General features: G+C 40.7%; 2 protein-coding genes and 1 pseudogene across 2 annotated transcripts in view; 1 reads left to right on the top strand and 2 right to left on the bottom strand.

Annotated features, from left to right (window-relative positions):
- The window catches only part of LOC102812499, a 47,450-nt pseudogene extending 33,827 nt beyond the window's left edge, over window positions 1-13,623 (bottom strand).
- CST9L (cystatin 9-like) lies at window positions 13,622-15,955 on the top strand. Its single transcript, XM_006860755.1, has 3 exons — window positions 13,622-13,861; window positions 14,975-15,086; window positions 15,858-15,955. The coding sequence occupies exons 1-3, from the start codon at window positions 13,622-13,624 to the stop codon at window positions 15,953-15,955; spliced, it is 450 nt and encodes a 149-aa protein (XP_006860817.1).
- Window positions 15,956-21,651: 5,696 nt separating this feature from the next.
- The window catches only part of LOC102822676 (cystatin-13-like), a 25,356-nt gene continuing 20,991 nt past the window's right edge, over window positions 21,652-26,016 (bottom strand). The window contains exons 2-3 of the mRNA XM_006860663.1: window positions 22,893-23,006; window positions 21,652-21,735 (exon numbers count right to left, since the gene is read on the bottom strand). Coding sequence (XP_006860725.1) covers window positions 21,652-21,735; window positions 22,893-23,006 — 198 coding nt within the window. The remainder of the gene's footprint in view (window positions 21,736-22,892; window positions 23,007-26,016) is intronic.

The raw sequence follows: 26,016 nt of genomic DNA, 5'->3' as shown, positions 1-26,016 counted from the left end.
GAACCTAGATCCAGAGGGCGTGGAGGAAGTTAGAATCTACACTGAGTAGTAGTAGCCAGTCTGTCTGGGTGGGACTGATGAAAGGAGATGTGGATCGCACTCATGTGGTACAATAGTGAATCATTAGTATCAGGACTGACTGTGAGGGTTGGAAATGTAAATGTAGCAAAAGGAGGGGAGTGGTTGACTTTGCAGTCCAGGTACAGAGGTCCCTGGGACCATCAAGGGAGAAGAACAGAGTGCAGGACCCTACTAAGTGAAACAGTGATGCCAGAAATGGAGGCATAGACAATGATGTGAAGAGATGTAATGGCTGGGAACTCTAGACCAAGAGAGGGAGAGGGGTTGTGTGCTGATGACCAGGGGCAGTCTTGCGGGGTGTACCATTTGTTTGGTTGATAATGCATAGAGGGAGTTGTAACCATGGTAATGTAATGATATATGATAGGATGAATGTAAAGCTAATGTTCCCCCATGTAAACTATCACATAATTCACAATAAAATGTTTTGGTTTTTTTTAAAATAGGTATTGCAAAAGCATTTGATAAAATTCATCCCATATTTAGGAAAACAAAAACCATTTGCAAATTGGTATTAAAATAAAAAGGTCATCACTTTCAATGCTGGTATCTAATATTATGGAATCCTAGTATAGTGCTGTAGGATAAGCACTGGACTGTTAACCAAATGATCAGCAATTCAAACCCTCCAGTTGCTTCTGGAAACCCTATAGAGAGTCTCTAGGAGTTGAAACCGACTCAATGTATGTAACGACAATATCACACAGCAGTCACCTAAATTGCCCCATTTGGAGCAAAGAAGCGTAAAGAAAATTGAAGGTATATGGAAACAATTCTTCCTATAGCCCAATGGACCGTAAGAACCTCAGCTTCCACAACCCTGAAACCACAAGAAGTAGGTGGTTTCCAGTTACCAGTACTGACCACTCTGAAAGAGATTACATTAGGAGGTCCTAGATAGAGTGAGAGAAAATGTGGGCCAAAAATCAAAATAATAAAACAGATTAAGGAAATGATCAGATAGAAACTGTTTGAACTCCTGAGACAATGGCCCTTTGTTATGCTGCAGGCCCAGGACTGAATTTTCAGCCAAATAAACAAGAATACCAGAGAGGTGCCAGAAGTTAGAATAATCAACCACTTGAGATCAAAAGGGCAGCATTTGCCCAATGAGGAAGTTCAGAATACAGTAAGAATTAGGAAAGAAAGACAATGGAAACAGGAACTATAAGGAGGAAGTGGGATAAATGATGTTACATTGTGGGGATGACAATCAATAACATGAGAAGCAAAATGAATTGCTACATGGAAAACTGATTTGCTCTGTAAACCCTCAAAAAATCCGCAATTAAAAGTTTTTTAAAAAAATAAAATAGTTAAAGTCATTATTAAATAAAACAGAATGGTTAACAGAAAAAGATATGGGTTAGGTATCCTATATCAACAGAACCACAGATAATCCAGATCATTGTTGAAAATTAAAACAATATATTACTGAAGGCCACAAAATAAAACTCCTGTGTGTGTGTGTACATGAGCAAAACAAAAACTCAATAACTAAATGATACGAATTGTGTTCAATTAGCTTGTTAATTCAATTCCATTTCAATATAAAATCCTCAAAGAAGAGTTTTATGGAATTGTACAATTTCTAAAAGTTAATGGAAAAGTAAAAATTAAAAACAGTAGAGCTATTTCTAGAAAAGATCATCCAGGAGAGATTTTTAGTTCATACATGGAGAACTTATGTTAACTGCAGTAATGAAAATATTTTGGAATTGGTTTCCAGTATCAAGTTGCTGTTGGCTTAACTCCAGCTTATAGTGACTCCATTTCTGTCAGAGTTAGAATTGTGCTCCATAGGGCTTTCAATGGCTGACATGTCAGAAGTAGATTTCCAGACCTCTCCTCCAGGCACATCTCTATTGACTCCAACCTCCAAATTTCTGATTAGCAACTAAGCATAGTAACCTTTTGCACCACCCAAAAACTATTGGAATTGGTTTACTCACTGCCGCTAAATCGTTCGCAACTAATGTTGTTGCTGTTATGTGCCGTGGAGTCAGTCCTGACTCATAGCGACCCTGTATAGGGTTTCCGAGGAGCCGCTGGTGAGTTTGAACCACCGATCTTGCGGTTCAAAGCGACTTTAAACTCCAGCGCATTAACCCACAGCACCACAGCAGAATTCATAGAGACCCTGTGTTGAATTTCCAAGGCTGTAAATTTTTACAGGATAGAAAGCTTTACCTTTCTTCCACGAGTACTGGTGAGTTTAAACTGCTGACCGGGTGGTTAGCAGTCCAGTGCTTATCCTACAGCACCACCTTGACTCCTTGGAATTAGTTTAGGAACTTCTGGTGTGGTACTGTAGGAGCAACATTGGACTGTGAACCACAAGACTGGCAGTTCAAACCCACCAGTTGCTCCTCAGAAACTCTATACAGGGTGGCTATTAATTGGAATCAACTCAACAGCATTTAACAACAACAACGAATAGAACAGGTAAATAAAATAAGACATGGACTCATGTTCAAGCATATAGGAGATGGTAGAATGTGGTTAGATGTAGTCACTAAATATTTTTAAACTTTTGAGGAATATCTTTTTAACTTTAAAAACACCTTTGAAATTTAAGCAGTGTGGAACATCTGAAATGGCTGAACCAGTTGCTCAGAAAATTCTCTCTAAAATGCAACAATAAGCCTTAACAAAAATGCTAACAACCCCATTTAAGAGCTCTATGTTGTTGTTGTAAAGTGCCGTCGAGTCGATTTCAACCCATAGCGACTCTATTTAGGGTTTTCAAGAAACAGCCGGTGAACTTGAACCGCCGTCCTTACAGTTCAAACGGCTTTGCAGTTTGGCACATTAACCCACAGCACCATACCAAGAGCCCTATAGCATAGTGGTTATGAGTCAGGCTTCTAACCTCAGGTCAGCAGTTCAAAACTACCAACAATTCTGTGGGAGAAAGATGAGACTTTCTGCTCCTGTAAAGATTTACAGCCTTGAAAGCCCTATGCAGGGTCGCTATAAGTCAAAACCGACTCCACAGCACACAAGCACCACCACCATCCAAAGGCATACAACACACTGAGAAGTATTTGTTCGTGAAAATCTATGCACTTTGGTAAGAATAGCAAGGTTCTGTAGCATTCTAACCTGAGGTTCTGCCATTTCCGACAGTATGGTAATTGCTGCCATGAAGACCAACAGCTCCACAGCCAGAGAGGAATGAGGTTATTTGGAACAGTGTGGAAATTTTCATGTCAAGGGACATTGCCAAAAACAATAGACATCTCAGTGGCAAACACTTGGGGGTGGGGTGGGGGATAACTTCTATGTTTAGTCCTGTTTAGAGCAAGCACTTGATGTGCAGGTCAGCCTAAAGTTTCACAGGGACCTCAAATTAAAAAGTGGGTAGTGGCAGACCCTGATGGTCTGGAAGACTACTCTAGGAGGTTATACAAGCTCAGGGTCAACAAGGGAGGACCCAGGAAGCTACTTGTCCTGGGTGAACCTGAGAATTTCCAAATGTGGACGTAGAAAACAAATGCTGTATCCCTATACACAGACTATAAGCTATACACAGACTTGTAAAGACATGGAAGACTTGCTAGCTCTGGATGTTTATTAGCACAACCTCTGTTCCAATGTTGGCTGACCACTTAGCTGTTTCTATGCACTATTTAAAATAAAAACAAGAATGGAAAATAAGAAACTGAGACATTGCAGCTGTGTCCTGTGGGGGAAACAGAATCCACTGAATAAACCCAGGCAAGTCACTAATCAAATAAGCAGCAACAACTCCCCACCCCCATGAGCAGTCCCATTTATTATTGGCTTTTTCAAATCAGTTATTGCCAAGAAATTAATTTTAAAATAGCTAATTAATATCAACTATAAAGGAGCTTCAAAAAGCTTATGGGAAAATGCCATTATCTTTCAATTCCATTTTACCATGAAATTTTTGAAACCCTCTCATAAGTACTGGGAACACATTGTGGCTCTCTATGATAAGCACTGTTCTGCAAATCACAAGCTCAGCAGTTCAAGTCCACGAGCCACTCTGTGGGAGAAAGATGAGACTTTCTGTTCCCACATGATTTACAGCCTCAGAAACCCTATACTAGATGGCTGAGTTGGAACCAACTCTACGGCACTTAACAACAACAATATGTGTATGTACTCGGAATCTTTTATTCTAATTCATCTCTACAGAATAGACTGGGTTGTAACAAAAAGGATGAAGGAAGCAGATAAATTGTTTTGTCCCCCATTTCATTATTATCCCAGGCAGCATTTTAAAGTTTGGTCTAGATCCCCAGCCTAGAGTGTGTCCTGCTGTGAGAATGTCATTATATGGCTTTGGTCTCTGTGAAAGACCTTCCTGCAGACTCAGATGGTGCTCAAACATAACAAATAGCTCAGTGTCTGACAAGGTTGGGGACAGTGTTACAGTACAGCACTCTGTTCTTGCCTCTAGATTAATTTTATCCATCAGAGGATGAGATGATATTTGCTTAAAAAAATTGCTACTTTTAATGTTTTTTTTCCTTAGCCCACAAAGAATCCTACTGTTATACTAGAAACAAAAAAGGAACAAACTGATATTTGAGTTCTTCTTGTGACTGTGAAGATCCTACCTCTGGCTGGATTACAGATGGGGGAATCAGGGTTGAGATGCCCATAGGGCTTATCTAAGTTAGGAAAGGTGGAGGGTCAGGGTTGTGCCGAGATGTCAGGAACATGATCAGGGCCAAATGGATAAGGCACCCAGAGAAAACACGTCAATAGCTGAGGAATCTGGAGAAGCAGCTTTTATATCTAGTAGTAGCATTGCAACTCAGTTTCAACCATGCCTGCATGCCAAGTAAGTCCAGAGTCCAGATTTATTTAGTTCAAAACTGTAGAGCTTAAATTTTGAACATTTATTTAAGTAGCCTTTAACTTCCACCAAGTTGTCCCCCAACCCCTTACTCATACAACCCTATGAACAATGGAAGAAAACACTACCAGTCTGGTGTCATCTCCATGATTAGTTGTGGATCAAACTATTGTGCTCCATAGGATTTTCATTTGTTAATTTTTGAAAGTGTATCACCAGACTTTTCTTTCTGGTCTGCCTTGGTCTGGAAGCTCTACTGAAAACTATTCAGCATCATAGCAACACGCGGGTGGTCAATAATTGAATGCGGGTCTTCTTCATAGAAAGTCAGAATTTTATCACTAAAATACCAACGTCCTCTATATTTAACTTCTTAAGTTATAAGTCCTAGTTGTAGCGCTGTGGGCTAATGCGCTGGACTGCAAAGTCCTTTGAACCACAAGGTCAGCGGCTCACGCTCACCAGCCACTCCTTGGAAACCCTATACAGGGTCGCTACGGGTCGGAAACGACTTGACGGCACTTAACAACAACAAGTTATATACACTTACCCACATACATCAGGGTAACTTTTTAAAAAAGTATTACTACTAGGGTTTCAGTTCATATGTACATGGGTTTATTCCAAACAAATTGTTTTTAAACATATTTCTGCAATCAGTGAATGGCTACAGACAAATGTTCTCAGTAAATTCTCTCAGACTAAGTCTCCTTAGTGTGACTTCAAAAAAGGCCCAGTAAAACAATAACTTCTGATGGGAACTGCTGCATCAGTTCAATTCAAGGAAGAGAAATTATCTCATAGAATATGGTAACTGTTTTTGGTACTCCCAAAAGGGTCATCTTGACAGGTTTTCTGAGAGGATTCAGGATGGTCACAGGAGCTTATTATGAAGAAGTTTAAAAAAAATTTTTTTAAATTGTATTGGTGAGAAAAAAGTCAGGATATTTGCACTGAGGAATTTCTCTTTTGTTTTCTTTTCCCATAATGACAATGCACCTGCTCATTCTTCAGGTGTGACAAGGCCACCCAATGAGAATTTTGTTGGGAAACATTTATCCTACAGCCCTGATCTTGTCCCATTAGACTTTCTTTTGTTCCCCAAACTCCAAGACATTAAAAAGGAACACAACTTGAGTAACCAGAGGATGCCAAAATGGCTATTTTGACACAGTGTAAATCAAAATTCTTCAGAAAAAGGTTAAAGAGATTGAAACACCACCTTCAGAAATGTAATCCTAAATGGAGGACATGTCAAACAATAACTCCACATTTTGATATTTTTGTTTAATAAAAGGTCCTATAATTTTATAGCAATTCTTTTGTACTTGTCCTCTTGTATGTTGTCTATTGCTGTGTAGCAAATTATCCCATAATTTAGTGGCTTAAAACAATGTTTTTTGTGCTGCAGTTACTGTGGTTCAGGAATTCAAGTACGGCTTTGTTGTTGTTATTGTTAAGTGCCATCGAGTTGGTTCCAACTCTTAACAACTCTGTATAGAGTCTCTGAGGAACAGCTGGTGGGTTTTGAATCTTGTGGTTCACAGTCAGTACTGATCCTACAGCGCCACACCAGAAGTCCGTGGCTTAGCTAGACATATCTTTTTCAGCATTTTCCCTCATATTGGACTCAAGATACCATATGAGGGTGCAGTCACCCAAAAGCTTGACTGAAGCTGAAGGATCACTTCAGAGATGGCATGTTCACATGGCTATTGATTAGAGGCCTGAGTACCTCAATGGTTGTTGTTAGGAAGAGCATCAGCCAATCCAAGAGAGAACAAGGGAGGAAACAAGAAGTCTGGTGCCTTTTATAATCTACTCTCTGTTACCTTCATTTTATTTATTAGTTGGAACAATTCAAGAAGTTCAGCCCACACATAAGGAGAAAGAAATTAGGCTTTACCCATTGCAAAAAAAAAAAAAAAAAGACTATTAAACACTTCATGGACACATCACTCAACCACTGCATATTTTAGCAGAAAAATATATTGTGTTCCTAAATATCATTGAGTTGATTCCAACCCTATATACAACAGAACACAACACCACTCAGTCCTGTGCCATTCTCACAATTGCTGCTATGCAATTGTTGATGCAATTGTTGCCCATTGTTGCTGCCACAGTGCCAACCCATTTTGTTGGTGGTCTCCTTCTTATTCTCTGTCCCTCCACTTTACCAAGCATGATGTCCTTCTCCAGGGATTGGACCCTCCTAATAATATGTATTAAGGTAGTAAAAAATATATATATCACAATATGTTGAAATGCTGATTAGGGGTTATTAATGAAGAGATAGACAGAAAAATTAAGAAGAGAAAGAAGAAAATGGAGAAAGGAAAAATTTGAGAAGATAGAAAACATTCAGCAACTGAAGATTGAGAAAGTATACCAGAAAAGGACAAATAAGATAAAAGGAAAAACACAGAGAGGTTGAAACAAGGGGCCCAGAGCTCAAAGATGGCCCTTTGTCATCTGTTGAGACTTTTCCTTCTCTAAAGGCCACCATGTGGGGCTGTATCCCCTAAAGGAACGGCATGCTTTTGAGTCTACAGGGTAGGTTAATGTTAAAGAAAAGCTGTCCAGATTCACACGCATACACATTTAGAGGATAACAAAAGTTGTTGAGTGTTGAAGTTAGTAGTATCCCAGGAAAGGAGAATGATAAAAGTAAGAGTGATTGGTATCAAGAATCAATGGCAACATTTAAATATGGAATTCATCATAATTAAGTCATAATTTTGGGAAATATATGGATGATGAAGAATGGTATATTAGTTTCTTCAGGCTTCCATAGCAGAGTACCACAAAGTAGGTGGCTTAACATGACATAAATGTATTATGGTCTCACAGTTCTAGAAGATTGAACTATGAATTCAGGTTGTATAGAGACATTTTTTTCTCCAAAAGTTCAAGGGCAAGGTCTTTTCTGATCTATTCTGGCTTCTAGTGGCCCCAGGTTTTCCTTGGCTTGCAGTTGATCCATAACTACAATCTTTGCTTCCGTATTTACATGCCCATCCTGCCCTCTGTGTTCATTGGATTAAGACCTACATCTGGTAGCCTAGTGGTTACGAATCCGGCTGCTAATCTCACAGGCAGCAGTTCAAAACTACTAGCTGTTCTGTGGGAGAAAGATGAGGTTTTCTGCTCCCATAAAGATTTACAGCCTCGGAAACCCTGTACAGGGTCGCTATAAGTCGGAACCGACTCCATGGCACATAACAACAACAACACTCCAATATAGAAGTCCTGGTGTGGTGCTGTGGGTTAATGAGCCAGACTGCAAAGCCGTTTGAACTGCAAGGTCGGTGGTTCAAGCTCACCAACTGCTCCTTAGAAACCCTATATAGGGCCCCTATGGGTGGACGGCACTTGACAACAACAAAAACAACTCCAATATAATCTCATGTTGATTGGTGACATCTTGATCCTATTTCAAACAAGGTCATTTTACAAGGTCATTCAATATATCTTTTAGATACACAATTCAATCTACAACAAATGGTATTCAGAAAAATATTTAACACATTGCTAGATATTATGCATGTGGTTTTGAATTTAGAAGAGGTCTGCTTAGAAAACTGGGCTCTTACTGAGTGGGACTGAAGGGTGCTCCCCTAAAGATCTCTAAAGGAATGTCCTTAGGAGACAGGAACGGATGCTGCAGTCTCACTCAGATCTTTTGGTCCCATCGACCCTCAGTCAATCAGAAGATGTTAAGGTTCTGAGCAGCCTTTGTGCTCCTGGGTGATTCAGTGGCTTTACCTGGCTGTAATTCTTACTGATCTTCCTCTCCTTGTTCCATAGGATTCCAAAGGTTATTTAACTTTTTTTACTTTCTATAATTTTCACAACTTTTTCTGGTTTTGAGGGAAGTTTTCTGTTGCTCAGTCAGAAGTCCTGCTTCATTGAGCTGATAAGTTTATGCTTTATTCCAACTTTGTTCCTGATTATGTTTTGTTGGTGATGGGAAAATGGGAGGTGAGTTGCTCCTACATACAGAATTGCCTCCCTTTAGTCCAAGATTTTGTTGTGTGTTGTTGTTGTTGTTGTTAAGTGCCAATGAGTTGGTTCTGACTCACAGTGATCCTATATAGGGTTTCCAAGGAGCATCTGGTGAGTTTGAACTGCTGACCTTACAGTTCGAACTGACCTTGTGGGTCCAGCGAATTATCCTGCATAGCCACCCCAGCACTCTGTTGTGTAGAAGTGGCTATTGTCAGCGCTTGTGTCAGAGGTGAAACAAGGTCACGCAATAGACTCAATGCTTCCTTTGTTAAAGTTTACAGGTGTTTCATGCCTACCTAGTCCAACACCTGTGTTCTGAGCATGCTCCCTCAAAGTTTTAGGAGGAAAATTCTAGGAACATAATATTACATGGGTGGTGACTGGGAATATAACCTCTGGGGTCTGGAGATGGCCGCACAGCTAGGCCCCAGTTTATGAACTCCCCCCAAATCAGGCATCATAATGCCATTTCCTTGAGCTGCTCACTTTTTCACCTGGATAAAGAAAATGGATTTTTTTTTTTTTTTTTAGATTTACTAACAATTCTGAGTATTTCCTCTTTCCTTTCCTTTCTCTGTCCGTGTTGCCTATATAATAAGTTCATACAGCTCATCCTGATGAATACCATCAGTGATGACTTGTGAGATGAAAACAAAGGTGTGTCGAGCCATTTCCTACACGGCAAAATCCCCTTCCTTCTTTTACCAGATCACTTCACAAGTCTTTCAGTAATGGATATCTTGAATTATTTATAATATATGTGAATAACTGTTCCAAACTTCCTTTCTCTGACCACATCCTTCAAAAATGTTCATTCAGCAACTTTAACTAGGACTATTTCCAATCTCCACAGCACCCCACTCCATTGGCCATCTTGTTTTCCTTTTCTTCGTGTAAAATGTTAAAGTATAAATAATATCAAAGATGTAGAAGTACAATAAACAGTACTTCACCTGCACTTAACCATATAACATGTTACAAAATGTGCTTAGATTTTATCTTAATTTGTTTATTTCATCTTGTAAATACAATGTTTGACCAGTAAAGGTTCTTTTTTCAGAAATGCCTCAACCAGTTTGTGACATTTATTTTCCTTGAGAATTTTAGAACTTGGTTTTCTAGTTTTATATTAAAAAAAAAAAACCTTCGAAGTTTTTATTGGAATTGCATTACACTTATGATTAATTAGAAAATAATTCTCTTTATTAAGATACAGTCTTCCTATGCGTAAGTGATATGTGTGGTAGATATACCCACACACACTCACACATAGGTTTTCTTTTATGACTTTCAAGAATATGTTGTTGTGATCACATCTACCTAGAGGCAATTAGAAAGCATAACAAAATATCATCATACATTCATCTAAGTATTAAGGTCACAGATAAGTACTGAATATGCCCAAGAAACAAATGACCATCTCTGGACATGTCCAGAAACAAGATAAAATGACTGAGACAAATGAGCTGGAGGTAGACCTACACTCCATATGTAAAGGAGGGAAGGCTTTGGAAATGCCTGAGAAGGAATTCAGAAATATGATCATGAAATGTATCAAAACACTTTACAAAGGAATTGAGAAAAATAAGGAAGAAGTCAGGAAAACACTACAGGAACAATCAAATAAGATAGATACAGCATTGGAAAAAATTCAAAACCTACAGAAAGAGGTCCAAATGATTAATAATAGAATATCAGAAATGGACAATACACTGAAAGGGCAAAGGAGTAGCATTGAAGAGAGAGAAGCCAGAACCACACACTAGAAGACAAATCTCTCAATACTACTAAGATAGAAGAGCAAGCACAAAAAAAAGGATAAGAAGCTCTGAAGAAGGTCTAAGATTCATGTTACACAACATGAAGAGGAATAACTTAAGATTTATCAGCATTCCAGAACAGGAAGAATCACACAAGTCCACAGAAGAGATAGTTGAAGAGCTTCTGGAAAAAAATTTCCCTAATGTCTTGAAAAGTGAAAAGGTAAGCATTCAAGAAGTTCAATGAGCCCCAGAAAGGAAACACCCCAAAATAAAATCATCAAGACATATAATAATCAAGTCTCCAAAATCAAAGATAAGAAGAGACTCTTGAAAGCAGCTAAGGAAAAGAAACGTGTTACATACAAAGGCAAGCAAGTCAGATTAATCTCAGATCTCATAGCAGAAACCATACAGGTGAGAAAGCCATGGGGAGACATATATAAAACCCTGAAAAAAAACAACAACCTGCCAACCAAGAATCGTCTGCCCAGCAAAGCTGTTATTCAAATACAAGGGTGTAATCAAAGCATTCCAGGATAAACAGAAGTTAAGGGATTTTTCCAAAGCCAACTCTGCACTGCAAAACAGCCTAAAGGGAGTTCTGTGGACTGAGAACCAACAAGAACAGACAACAAACAGAGGTTGACATATGTGTCAGCACCACCAAGAACTCAAAAAAAAAAAGAAAAAAACTTGTGCTCTTCCAAATTATTTTGACCAATTGTTTATAAATTATTCAAAGTAAGTTCACTGATTTTATTCTCTCTGTTTTTGAATGGTGCTATTTTTATTTCTGTTATATTTTCTAATTGCTTTTTGCTGGTATTCTTACTATTCATTCTTTTATCTTGATCATTTGTTAGCAATACTGATAAATCCTCTAATTTGATTCAGTAGTTAAGATTTCTTATTTTAAAAAATCCAATCCTCTTCATGTAGCAAAGATTTTTATCTTCCTTTCAGCTATCACACCAGTTCTTATGTTTCCCTCCATATTTTAAGAACACTTTAAGAACATGGATGGATACCCTGTAGTATTGAAAATAAGATTTCTAATAGTTCTCACTATTTCATTCCAAAATCCAAATGCAGTCATTTTTCAGACTAAACAAGTTCCATTATGTGGTCCATAAAGAATTTACTTTCTTTCAGAAAAATTTTGTCAAGTGATTAAAAAAAAACAACAAAAAACCCTATTAAGATAAAAGTCTTTTTACTCTTTTAATTCATTATATTAATATTTCTTTAATTGAACCATCTTTATGTCCTGGTAAAACTCTAGAATGTGTCATAAAGTATGATATTCTGGACAGCTGTATTCTATTTCTGAAACATATTGAGGATTTGAGTATGCATGTCCACATGAAAGATTAAGCTACATATCTGTCTTAATGCAATTCTTGCCATAACAATCTCATAAAATGTTCTGGGAAGAGTTTGACTCCTTTGTATATTGTTGTTGTTGTTGTTGTTAAGTGCCGTCGAGTCGGTTCCGACCCATAGCGACCCTGTACAGGGTTTCCGAGGGTGTAAATCTTTACGGGAGTAGAAAGCCTCATCTTTCTCCCGCGGAGCGGCTGGTAGTTTCGAACTGCTGACCTTAAGGTTCACAGCCTGATTCGTAACCACTACGCTACCAGAGCTCCTTTGTATATAGTCTTAATTATATAGTGCCACTATAACATAAATACTATAAATGAATGGTTTTAACAAGCAAGAATTTATTATTTCACAGTTTAGGAGGCTAGAAGTCCACATTCAGGAACCTGGCTCTAGGGGAGAGGGCTGTCTCTACGCTCTGGGGAAGACCATCTTCTCAATTTCTCTAGCATTCTTCTTGGAGTCCTTGGAGATCTTCCTGTGGTATCTATCCTTCCCCACTTGTGCTTGTTTTTCTGTATCTTATCTGTTCATTTTATATCTAAAAAGTAATTGGCCTAAAACAAATCCTCCACTGATCATGATATCAGTAATATAACAATAAAATCCTATTCCTAAATGGGATATCCACTAATATAGGGGTTAAGATTTACAGCACATATTTTGGGGGCACACAATTCAATCCATATTATATATCAAGTGAAAAAAAGTTATATAGGATTGGACTTACCTGTTCCTAGAAAATTTGATGAATCTTAGCTATAAACTTAAGAGGACAGGACCATTGTCTGTTTTGTTGGTTTGATTTTTGGGTGTTTTTTTTTTTTTTTTTTTTCAGGTAGGGGCAGGGGGAGTTGTGAGTGACTGATTCAAACTATTTAATTTATGGTAGAAAATTTATATTGCGAAGGGCCTCAAAAGAACTGAGTACTTGGTATAAGAAAAGACTTCTGTCAGAGTAGTGAAAATTGAAGATTCTGAAACAATTAGTTCAGTGACTAATGGATGATGTGAACATCAGTGTCCATGACCCTGAGTCCAGAAAAATTAGACAGTGCCTAAGTATCACTACCAACTTCTCTGAAATAGATCACATTAGGTCCTGAATAGAGTGGGAAGAAATGTGGAACAAAACTCAAAATCATAAAAAAAATTAAAAAAAAAAAAGACCTGGCACATACAGTCTCACACTTGTCTCACCTTCTCAGCGTTCAATCCTGGGGGACACAAGTACCTCTCTGCCTTAAATCACTGAGGCACTGAGGGAGGGGGTTGTAACTGGCATGGGTCCCAAGTGATTCACTCCTCCTAAATCAGCCCTTCCCAGTCACACCTCATGATGTGGTCCCTTCCCCATTGAGAGGAGACCTTACTAGCTTTCTGTGGAGTCTGAGAGTTGACAATTAGGAGGAGTAGACACGTTGTCATGGCAAAAAGAATAAGAGGGCGGAGACATCCTAGAGGAGACAGTGTGAGCACTGGACACTTGCCCAAGCAGGCTTTGTGGGAGTAAGAGCTGTGCAGGCCAAGGCAGCGGGAGCCAGTCAATGCAGCCATGTCCTACAGGCCAGGGAGATGGACTTGGCCCTGTTGGGTGCTCCTGCTCCTCTTGAGCTTCTTGCTCTTGGTGACTCATGTTTGGTCTACCAATGAGAAAAATGACCCTGAAGACCAAACCAGCATAGCTGAGCACTTCCCAGCCACCGTGGAGTATGCTTTGCATACATTTAACCTGCAAAGCAAGGACACCCATGCTTACAGGCTAATGCGCATCCTGAGTGTGTGGAAGGAAAAGGTGAGTGAACAGTTTCACTTGGGTCTGGCCGTCCTGCATTTAGTGTTGAATTAGGGGCATGGGGGAGGGGGTACCTTCATTCACCATTTGAAGCCCAGAGTCTTGTCCTCATCAGTGGATTGCAGGCTATTTACTTTCATCCCCAGATCACTGTACTTATACATACAGCACTCCCACAGGAAAACAATTTTCCTCTGGGCTTAAACATCTGCAGGAGAGTCTGCTCCTAAAGGACACTGATGGGTGTGTGGTAGTCATTTCTTTCCTGGTTCCTGTGTCCTGAGCTTGAAAGGAAGGCAGAGGAGCAGATCCACACCCTCCCCTTTCATCTTCCATAAAGGGAGACGTGCAGGTCTCTCAAGAAGCTGGGTGGTGTTCAGCATTCACCATGACTCTGTGGCCAGAGCTCCCTCAGAAGCAGCTTGGATCAGTGTGTTCTAGTTCTGGCTTATAGGCCCCGTGCAGTTGTATAATCATTTCAGTGGGCTGGGTGGGGAGTGGGAGTGAGGGCGACATGTTATAAAAGAATGATTAAGATGGACTAGAAACACAGAGTAAAGAGAATTTCAGTTTGAGGCTAATGCTTCCTAAAGCCATTCTCCTCTGCGTGTGTGCATGTGTGTGTGCATGCTCACATGTGTAGTAGGTAGCTCTGTATGAAGTATTATTGCTGTTGGTTCAGGAAAAACGTTTGAGAACACAGCTATGGATGAGATCCCTTTCTCAGTTGACATTTCCAGCAAAGTCCTGAACAGCCATTTATTAGGTAGGCCAGCCAGCAGGTAAGCACCTGCAGCAGCTGCCTGTGTGCTGGGGGAACAGATGATTTCAGATGCTCAAGACAGTGTGGGACGGATCTCCATGCGGGGAGAGGGCTGCTTGACATCCTTAGGAGAGAGTCTGTCAATGTCATACCCCCATTTTTCCACAACTGCCTGTCTCCCTGCCTGCCTTAATTCCCTTTCTGGAGGAGACACTACCTGGCTTGACCTCCAGAGACAGCAAGACGGGTCTCTTCTATACTGAACATACCTACACTAGTAGTTACTCAAAATGACAGAAAGTGGTGACTTCATTATCACGTCTGTCTGTCATCTGCTATCTGACCCATAGATGGATAGCATGCTGGCTTTCTCTATGGAGCTGGAGCTTGGCCGGACCAGGTGCAGGAAATTTGAGGATGACATTGAAAACTGCCCCTTCCATGAAAGTCCAGCGGTAAGCAATGGGAGATACTGACTCCATTCTTTTGGGGGCACTGCATGCTTGGGGATGAGAGAGGCATGGAGAACAAATGACAAAGGGGTTGTTTCCAAGGGTGAGAACAGCACCACCATGCCACCTGCTGGTGTCCAAGCTCTATGCACAGCCAGCAGGCAGGTCCCTCTCCAGAATTCCACTCACCCTTGCCCGCATGTTGCTACAGCATGTTCCAAGGCCATTGAATTCAGAGTTCCTCCTTACTGGCTGCTTCCCACCTCCTCTCCCTTCACTGCCTTCATGGGGACAGAGTCCTGGTTCCTGCTTAGTCCTGTCATTTGTCCAAGAGACTGGTCTCAGGGTTTCCCTATCACTAAACTCAAGACTGAGGAACTGGAGCAGAGGAAGTGACCATTGTCTTACCTGACAGCTACAGCCATAGGCCTGCTGAACTTCAATGGCAAGCCTCAGGGGTAAGAATGAGGTGACCCAGATGTGGATTGAATAGTACCCTCTGGTACTGAGGGTCCTGTGGCTGCTCTGGGAGCCCCCTGTAGACCACAGATATGGGGAGGTGGTAAAAGATATCTCTGGACCATAAAAGACCCAGACCAAGCAGAGTTCAGGACATCCTTTAATCTGGTGCTTTCATCTGAGAGCCAGGCCTGCATTCCAGAGCGGCCGACCCCCTAACAAGGCCTTGTTGTCATTGGACATGGCAACAGACCATCTTTTCTGAGTTCAACTACAACTCCCAAGGACTTCTCCACCCTGATTTTTCACACAATGTCCCCACAGACCCTCAGCTGCTTCTTCACCATCAGCACCCAGCCTTGGAGAACCAAGTTTGATCTCCTGAACAGCACCTGCGTGGAGGGTGTCCCAGGCTCCTGACCTCACCACAGGGCCATGCTGCTCTTCCTGAGATACCATCAACTTTTTGTCAGCCGCTTTTCATGACAAAGGGTTTATGTTGCTGCTCTCCTGGAAACCAAGGATCTTGTCCTCTCCCCAGGAACTTGGATCTTGTAGAAATAAATAGTTACTTCTGCAGTCCCCTTGTATAGAATAGGCCATTAACTGTCAGCATTTGAAACCGTTTTGTGTTCAGTGGTTTTTGGGGATTGGGGCATGGAACAGGGACAAGAATTGTTGTTGTTGTAGTGCACCGTGGAGTCAGTTCCGACTCATAGCAACCCTGTATAGGGTTTCCGAGGCTGTAAATCTTTATGGGAGCAGAAAGGCTCATCTTTCTCCTGCGGGACAGATGGTAGTTTCGAACTGCTGACCTGGCGGTTCGCAGCCCGATTCGTAACCATGCTACCAGAGCTCCTTGGGACAAGAATAGTCAACCCTAAAACACATTAACCCCTCAAATTCCCGTGGCCAGCACAACCATGACCTACAAGCTAATGGTCCCCTACCCCAATAACCTATGTCTCCCTCATACTCAACAGGAATTCTCTCTGTGCCAAAGTTATCCCTCCAAAAAGCAAGTACCAAATGCAGGTATGGGCCATTCTGAGGATGGACTCTCTCAGAGGAGGGGGTATGTGTGAATGCCCCTGTCTCCCGCTTCAGGACCAAATCACAGTCATGTCCCAAACAGTTCTCAGAGCAATCTAGCAGGATCAATTCCATTGTCTCCATAATAGTTTCTTCTTGGACTCATGTTCCTGCTGTGCTTCCTGGAATTGTCTCCCAAATGAAGCTCTGCAAACAGCCCTGGTTCTGGGTGTGCTTAAGGAAACCAAACAAAGACACATGGTGTCAGAGACCAGCTTCTGGGAATGTGTCTTCCACAGAAAAAGCTAAGCAGAAGGGATACACAGAACATGAAGTATAGATAGGGCCAGGGTGAAAGCCAGGCCTGAACCTCCCATTATCAGCCAAGAGGATGGCCTTGGCTGCCGCTACTTCTCCCTTTAGAATCTAGACCCTACATTGCCCTGCTCTGTCTTTACTCAGCTTTGAGTAAATGTATCTCTCTCCTAGAACCTCCATTTCCTTTTCATTGAGTTCTAGACATAACTCAACCAGTAAAAGGAAACTTAGAGAAGGGTCCCTCTCTACCCTGATTCCAACATGAGTTTTCCAAAGATCCACCCCCATCCCACTCTGAAGCCATTTCCAGGCAGTCCTCTTTGGGTGTCTGGCCACCTGAGGAAGATGTGGCCCCAGAACTCTTAAGGGGCTAGGAGCAGAGGCTAACAAGACCAGCAGCCAAGATGTTGGTTCCAGGGCACAGCACATGCATTCCCACTTCACTGAAATTAAGGCACATACTTCCTCAGTGTCTATACCCTCAGAGGGGCATCTCGATGGAGCCAGAGGTATGGTGGTCACACTGCCTCCAGGGTCTTCAAGGGTATGTGGCACGAAGCAGGATTTATGGGAAGTTCTTTCCTCTCTGGAGGAGCCCACAGAATGGGAGAACTGTTTCAAAATGTACCCAGAGATCTCTTTCAGCTGCTGGGGGTCCTTCCCATATATGCTTTCTGAGATACCCCATACTCTAAATCTCCACTTTGTGCCCAGACTCAGAGTACCCTCACTCACTTACAAATACTCCTAGGATAGACACCCAGGCTCCCCTGCCAGTCTCAAACCTGGGAAAGGGGCTTCTCTGTTTTAATAGGTACATTTTAGACTGTCTTCTCCTTTTCTTTCAAAAATGTTTGTGAGTCTTGGATAGAGAATGAGGTGTCCTCTGAAAAGCAAGTCTCCAGAGAAGGGAGGGAGGAGCATTAGTTAGGACACTGCATGAGCTTACCTGCTTTAGGTGGCTGAGTCTCCACTGAAGGTATGAAGGCCCATATGTCCACACATCTGGGTTCACCCATGCAGATATAAAAATGTGCCACCTGTTACAAATCTCAGTGAGGCAGGATATAGTTTTCTGTGCCTATTGGCCTCAGTACCCATCACTGTCATAGTCTGAGTCTTCATCCTGACTCGGGGCTATGTCAGAGATGCAGGATGAGACTGACTAATGCATTGCTGATATCAAACCAGTTGTTTTAGGCTATTCCCTGATCTCAGCTGAACTTTGATGTGGGACAGTAAAATTTAGCAGGACCATAGGCATGCATTTGCCTGCCAACTGCAAGGTTAGCAGTTCCAACCTACTAGCCCATATTTGGGAAAAATATGTCTGCTTCCATAATCATTTAGAACAGAAATCCTTATATAGTGTTGCTATGAGTCAGAATCGACTCAATAGCATTGGGTTTGGGGGTATAGATATTATGGGTGAGATGAAAACAACAGATCCAGGTATTTGTGAACCCACGACATAACAGCTGATCAGTGGTGCTGTCAGGCTGCCTTTGGGACCAGTGTAATTGGCTCACTCTGTCTATGAAGCAACATGAAACACAACTGCACATCTACAGTGCTTTGGGGTTGAAGGGCCAAGATAGAGAAATGAGTTCTTCCAGTTATGCAGTGACATAGAGAGCCAGAAGTAACAATATAGAGAGCCTGCGGTGGGAGAGAGGTATGTGAAAACTGCTCGACAGTGACCCTGGAGCTCTATGAACACACAGAGGAGAAAGACCTTGTTTGAAGATGCGGTAAGGGGCAAGCAGAGTATCCCTGCACCAGTCCTCCCTAGAACATGGCAGCTGATAAAACCAGGGAGGTAGGTAGAGGTGAAGTGGGCCCTATTGTCTGGCTTCACCAAGGAAATCCCCAAGATTGGCCCCTAGCTTTACTGCGCACAGAAGTCAACCTGAGATAAAAATTCAAGAGCAAATGGTGTGTTCAATGGTGATCCCTGGAAACACCAACAGGTCAGTTTTGTGGAACTAGAAAGGGACAGAAGCAGTATATGAACACTAACATAAACAATATGTGCAACTAGGACTCCATCTTTGTGTGTGTATGCAAATGAGACTCAATCTTTTTCCTTTTTTGGGTGTGTGATCCATAAGGTCTTCTTTTCTTAACTTTATTTTGAATTGTGAATTGAATGAAGGTTTACAGAGTAAATCAGAGTTTACCATTTTACACTGAACAATTCATACACTTCAGCTTATCTCAAGGAGTGCAGTCCCCTTAGTGTAATATCACTTATCCTACTTCCTCCATGTTACTTATTTCCAATCCTCCTTCTTTCTCAACCTTTCTGAACTTTGTCCTTGAATAAATGCTGCTCTATTGCATTCAATGGTTGACCATTCTATGATGTGTGTACTTCACTAGCATTGTTGTTCCCCTTATACATCACTCTATTGCTTGGCTGAATGTTGAGCCATGAGTTCAATTCCAGACTTGAAGGGTGACCAAGGGCCATACTCTTGAAGTTCCATCAGTTTCTATAAACCTGGTCTTCTTTTATGATTTTGAGTTTTGTTCCATATTCTTTCCCTCTCTATCCAGGATCTTCTAATATGATCCTTTTTAGAACAATTGGTAGAGAGTCAGCAACCATCCAGTTCTTCTGAGCTCAGCGTCCTTGAGACTGATGTTCTCACATGGTACATTAATCCATTGGACTAGTTATTTCAAATCAAGCTTCACATTTCATCTTTTTCTTTCTTCCAGACAGGGAAAGACCAACAGTTACAGCTTGACCAATCATGAGCTTTTAATTTCCCAGTCATGGCACTGTAGGATAAGCACTGGACTGCTGCTAACTGCAAGGTTGGTGATTCAAACCCACCAGAAGCTCCTTGGAAACCCTGTACAGGGTCGCTATGAGTCAAAAGCAACTCAATGACACTTAACAAACTCACCAAAGTAGGATGTATAACATTGTCTTTGTGGACTATATTGTGCCAATTGACCCTGGTGTACCCTGGACTATGGTTCTAAGCCTCTTGGTTCAAGATGTTGGTTATGTTTAAGAAGTTTTTATAACTTTGTGAGGCTCAATCTTGTTGGGGACATCTCAGACACTGGGCAGAACACACCTCAATTTTCTCTTTCCAGGGGCAAGAAGTCTTGGGTGTTTACTCTCCAACTCTGTCACTGGCTGAGAACTCCTCCCAGGAGCACTATTCCCCAGTACTTCCAGCTTAATCCTTACTGGGCTTAGGTAGTGAGTCTCAGATGCTTACAGGATCCCCTGCCAGAAAACTACCTTGAAATGTTGAGCTGTCTACCAAGATGGCCTCCAAGCCTCACCATCTCTCATGAGTCTAAGCTGGAGCCAGACCTTGTGTTTTGCTGACATTTCACTACTAGCCTCTGCATGAAGGCTAATCCTGATGTTTCCATATCCAGACAGGAAAGTGCTTTCTTTCTGGTCATGTTATAAATCTTCATCATCTACACACTCTCTCTCACACACACAGATATGCATGCACATGAACAAACATTCACATGTACTCACATAATACCTAGACATACACACACGCATACACACTCACACACCCACACACACACACATATACATAAACACACGTACTGTGGTAGCCAGCTCCAAGACAGCCTCCAGTGGGCCCATCTCCTGGTCTTCATACCCTGTATTATCTCTTAATACATTGAATTAAGGCTGATCTAGAAAAAAATAATGATGTATGACTTCTAAAGTTAGGACACAAGTAGCATTGCGGCTTCTATCTTTGTCTCTTGGAACATTCTTTGAGGCATTCAAGCAGTCTTATGGATGACTCATTTAGAGAAGAACAGAGACCTCCATCAATAGCTAACATCAACTTGCTAGTCATGTAGGGAAAGTAGATTCTCCAGAACCAGTTACGCCCCTCAAATTCCTGACCAACAAAACCGTGAGAGAAAAAATCATTGCTGCTTTAAGATGTTACATGATGAGGTGGTTTGTCATGTAGCATTAGATATCTAAAATATTCACTTACACACACCCTCATACACAGGCACACACCAATGCACACATCCACGCACACACATATACATATGCCACGCACACATACACACTTACAGATACACACACAGATGCATTCAGTTATACACATATATACATCCCAAACAATCATACATATACAGATAACATATACATATACAGATATATACACTAATACACACACCACACACACAAACATGCAAAAATGTTGCCTACTCTTCAGGTACCATCACTTTTACATTTTTTCTGTCAAAATACAAAACAAAATTCTGAATGAACCAATTTAAGATCTATCTCTATGATATACCAAAGAGACAGATCTTAAATTTAAAACTAAAACTATTCCTAAGCTATTTGGGCCATGTCATCCCAAGAATCTTAAGCAAGGTAGCCAGGTCATAGAACCTTGTAAAAAAGTACCCACCAGCTTGATGTAATTGGGGGTTGATCATCCAGGTATTATACAGAAAGTGAGTGAAAATATATACCCAGTTTGTGAGTTGTGGAAACAGTTCACACTCTACAATTTTTAAGTAGCAGAAGGTCCCCACTATATATATAGTTATTCATTCAACTATAAGAGGCTGCCCAGTACTGTAAAAAGGAATCACATGCTCTTAGCACCAGGCCTGAAGAACATATAAAATAGCAAAATGGCCAAAAATTTAAGGAAATGAGTCAGGTGTGTTGTTTACATGTCTTGCAGTATCTTTGTTTCTTCTTTACAATGCAAGTGAGAGTGGCAAAATGTGCTAGAAGACAATTAGACATCTTTGCACTGTTTCTTCAACATTTTGAGTTCAAACATCCAGGGTTTAGATGCAACAATGAAGGTGCAAAGAACTATCTAAGGAGACAAAAAAAAAACCAGTCTGTATTAAAATAATAATAATAAATACAAAAATAGTTTCTATTTCCCTGAACTGAGATTTCATGTCAGTGACCTGATGGTCAGAAGCCACCATGCCATTGGAGCTGTTGATCTAGAATCCTGATGATAAAGGAGCCAGCCTCACTCATCAAGGTGGATCCTGGTCAAGACGCTATCACTCTTATCCAAATCACTGTGAACATGGATCTTATCTGCTCAAAGAGAGCAAGGATGGAAGTCCAAGGGCTGGTTACCCCTGAAAGTCATATTTCCAACTCAAAGCCCTTTATCCAGTCATGTCAACTTCCTTTTGGCCCACAGAGACTCTACACTGCATGAGAACCCAATAGGACCTGCCCAAATGAGGCAACCTAATAAGAATGAGACAGATTCTTTTGTACCTAGGGGAGCGGGTATCAGAATATAGCCAGAGTCCCAGTTTGCATGACACATCCCTGAAAAAATCCACATCCTAGAAAACCCCAGGTCCTGGACAAACTAGGACCCTATAAGTATGACCTATGGAAAGGCATTCAGCACAGTGAGAAAAATAGCAAGCCAGTCCTAATTATTTCAGCCATCTCAGGTAAGGCAACAAAATGTATAAGTAAAGATGACATCTGGAATATTATTGACCCAGCAGACAGCACAAAGAATATAATCGTTGGCCAGACCAGATTGCAGAATAGTGAGAAATAATGATTTCTAGTTACTTTAAATCACTCAGTGTGTGCCTGTGCAATGGGAAAGGGAAGGTGGGAGTGGTTTTAGCAATAGAACATGGAAACAATACTTCATGTTTAGAATGACCACTTATAGTCCTGAATATCAGCAAAATGTGGTTTTAAAGAGTCTCTGTGCGGTGCAAAGGGTTGACATGCACTGCTGTTAACCAGAAGATTGGAGGTTTAATTCTACCTGGAGACATCTCAGAAGAAAGACCTGATAATCTACTTCCACTGAGAGCCTATGAGCACAATTCTATTTTAACCCACATGGAGTCACCATGATTCAGTCAAGTTCACAGCAACTGGTTATTTCTGGTTTAAAAGGAAACTAGAAGGCAGAAAGAGGATTGATCATTACCAGTTTTCTTACCAGTACCATCAGAAACTCTGATCTCAGCTACATACCTTTTGCATTTGAGGATCCTGTTGAAATAAGCAGTTTTCATTTTCTCCTGAAATTTTCTTGCACATTGTTCGGGCAATTTTGACTTCAATATAGTAATCCAAACTATCTGTGACCTGTCAATGGATAATTTAAAATTTAAATATCATGAAAGAATACAAAGTGTCAATTGTTCATATCTAAAAATAGATATATCTGTGAATATGGTGGTGCATAAAGGGAACAAAGTTATGAAAATTTCTTAGCCATATCAAATATCTTGAGGGAATGAGTCGCTCTGCCTGGGGCCTCAGAATCATAGTCCGAAGGACACCATGGTCAACTGGCATAACATAGTCCACAAAGACAATGTTCTACATCCTACTTTGATGAGATAGCAAATTGGGTATTAAAACTCACGAGTGGCTATCTATGGTATAACTATTGGTTTCTTCCTGCCCAGAAGAAAGAAAAGTGATCAAAAGTGAAGACACATGAAAATAATTAGTCCAAAGGCCCACACAATCATTAATCTCAAAGATCGGAAGTACTCGACAGGTGCCAGGCTATCAGTATCAACTGCTCTGAAAGGCATCAGATTAGAAGGTATTAGAGAGACCACTGGCCTAGTATTGTTAAAATTTCCCCCTATTGCTTTTAAATTTTGAGTCTTATTAAGAAATTAAAACTATTTTAATTTGAACTATAATCCAGTGAAACTAATGAGACCAGTTTTAGTTTTGCTGTTAATATTCTGCTCTTTTGAAAAATTGAGTCTGCTTAGAGAAACAGACTCTGGTAAAAATATATCAATAAGAAGTGTTCACTGAGAACAATAATAACAGTAATCATTGTATTTAATCTACAAAACAAATTATTATGAAATGTCCATTTTATGATTGTAATCAAAGTATCATCTCCTTTCTATACATTTTGAATCCAGATCAAGAGATCCAACCTCAACTTGAGTTGGTTTTAAGAAAATAAAAATCAATTTGTTCCTCGAATATGACTTTACCCTACAGTTATAGTGATCATAGAATTTATACTGAAATTCATGATCAGATGAAGGAACAATATGTGGGGGTGCACACACACACAAATATTTTTTGGTCATTTTGCCTGTTTCTGAAAAATGACTCATGACTCTTAGTAGCAAAGGGCCATCTGCCCATGGCAAAAACACTTGGAATGCTTTCAATATTCCCTACAGTACGATCCACCCTTTGTCACATGCTTTTTTTAACCGAATTTTAGATTTGTTTTTGCAAAGGATTTTAACATTTTTATTCCCAGGTTTACCTGATATCACCCCAAAATGTTATCTATGTTAGAAGACATATCAGAAGAACTCAATCAGAACCCTACTAAAATCAACTAAATTTAGTGTCTCGCCGTAACCACATCTGTCACAGGCTTAAGGAACTAAAACACTACTTTTGGACTTGAAGTAGAAGTGCACTAGTGTGCAGAAACAGAAGACCTTAATTCCCAAGGTCTCAGACTTAGAATTCACTAAACTTTATTCAAATCTCTATTGCTTTTGGCTACCCAGAATTGGGGGAAGGAAATACAGAGGCAACAAGTGACTGGCTTACAAGCTTTCAAGAGGGAACCTAGATTCAGAGTGCATGGAGCATGGTAGAATCTCCAATGAGTAGTGTTCATTCTGCCTAGTCAGGGCTGATGAAAGGAGATGCGGATAGGTCTCCTGTGATACAATAGCTAAACATTTTTATCAGGACTGAGTGTAAGGGCTGGAAATGTAAAGGTAGACATTTTGGGGCAAAGGGAGGGAAGTGATTAACCTTACAGTCTAGGAGTGGAGGTCCCTGGGACCATCAAAGGAGAAGAGCAGAGAATGGAACTCTACCCAGAGAAGCAGTGATGCCAGGGATGGAGGCAGAGACGATGATGTGGGGAGATGGAGCAGTTGGAGACTTTGGATCTGGAGAGAGAGGGGGGAGATGTGGATGACAGGGGGGCAGGCTTGCGGGGTTATACCCTTTGGTTGATTGATGATGCATGGAAGGGATTGTAACCATGGCAAGGAAACGATATACAACGGGGATCAATGTGAAGCTGATGTCCTCCCATGTAAAATATCACTTAATTCACAACAAAGCATTAAAAATACAAAAAAGCAAAAAATCTCTATTGCTTTTGAGGTCGCCTTACCATGGCAATTGATTTTATAGACTGGTAAAAAAAAAATTTATATTCAATATTAATTTTTATAATATTTCCTATTGTGTTACATACCTTAAGTTTCTGTAGATAAATAGTTTGCCTTAGTGAATGTATGTTATTTGAAAGTATTGCCTTAGAACTGACCCTGATTGTTCTTTTTGTTCGTTTTGTTCTATATCTTATTTAATTACTTTGTACAAGTGAACCTCTCTGTGTTTAACTACAAAGTTTTCCTTTATATATAAAGGCGTCTACATGAGTAATAATTTTAAATTGCATTCTGCTTGTAACAGGACTGTGTTGTCAGTGTATTTAGAGTGAAAGAGATGGCTCTGACCAAGGTGATGTGCATTTGTCTCTGCTCAGCTCTTCAATAAGCCTGATGGGATCCCTGGACAAGAACCAGTTGGTATCTGGTGAAATACCATCATGAGTTTTAAAATCTTGCCAGATTACCCAGTGAAGTCCAGATTTGGGTAATCAATGTTATTGCCCTCAATCTCTGACCAAGAGGAGGGAATACTGAAGAGCATGAAATCTAACAGCTTTTTACCTGCAAACAACTCCAGCCAAGCAGAACTTAAGTCCATCTTGTACCTAGGTGTAAGTGTTCAGATGCCAATTGTTCTTGAGTACCTCATGCAATGCTGACAACTGAACTGCCAGAGTTCAAAGCAGCATATAGTTAAATAGGTTTAATACTATTTTCCCAGCTGTTTCTCATAGAAACATTCCTGGGCAGACCCCTAATGCTCTGCTGGTTGTGACGTCATACCCTGAGCGCCTCAGAGACAATCTGTAAACTTTCTTATCTGCAATAATCCCTCCCTGTTTCCATAGGATTAAAAAATACCACAAGTTGTTGTTGTTGTTATGTGCCGTGGAGTCGGTTCCGACTCATAGCGACCCTGTACAGGGTTTCCAAGGCTGTAAATCTTTACGGGAGCAGAAAGCCTC

Source organism: Chrysochloris asiatica, unplaced genomic scaffold (genome assembly GCF_000296735.1).
Source record: "Chrysochloris asiatica unplaced genomic scaffold, ChrAsi1.0 scaffold00039, whole genome shotgun sequence".
In the NCBI taxonomy this organism is placed as follows: domain Eukaryota; kingdom Metazoa; phylum Chordata; class Mammalia; order Afrosoricida; family Chrysochloridae; genus Chrysochloris; species Chrysochloris asiatica.
This window is presented reverse-complemented; position numbering and strand designations above follow the sequence as displayed.

Bases quoted from the DNA above. Each gene is read 5' to 3' on its own strand.
- CST9L (XM_006860755.1), top strand. From the start codon at position 13,622: ATGTCCTACAGGCCAGGGAGATGGACTTGGCCCTGTTGGGTGCTCCTG. The intron at 13,862-14,974 runs GTGAGTGAACAG...TCTGACCCATAG, and splicing joins TGAGTGTGTGGAAGGAAAAG to ATGGATAGCATGCTGGCTTT. The intron at 15,087-15,857 runs ATGGGAGATACT...CAATGTCCCCAC, and splicing joins TGAAAGTCCAGCGGTAAGCA to AGACCCTCAGCTGCTTCTTC.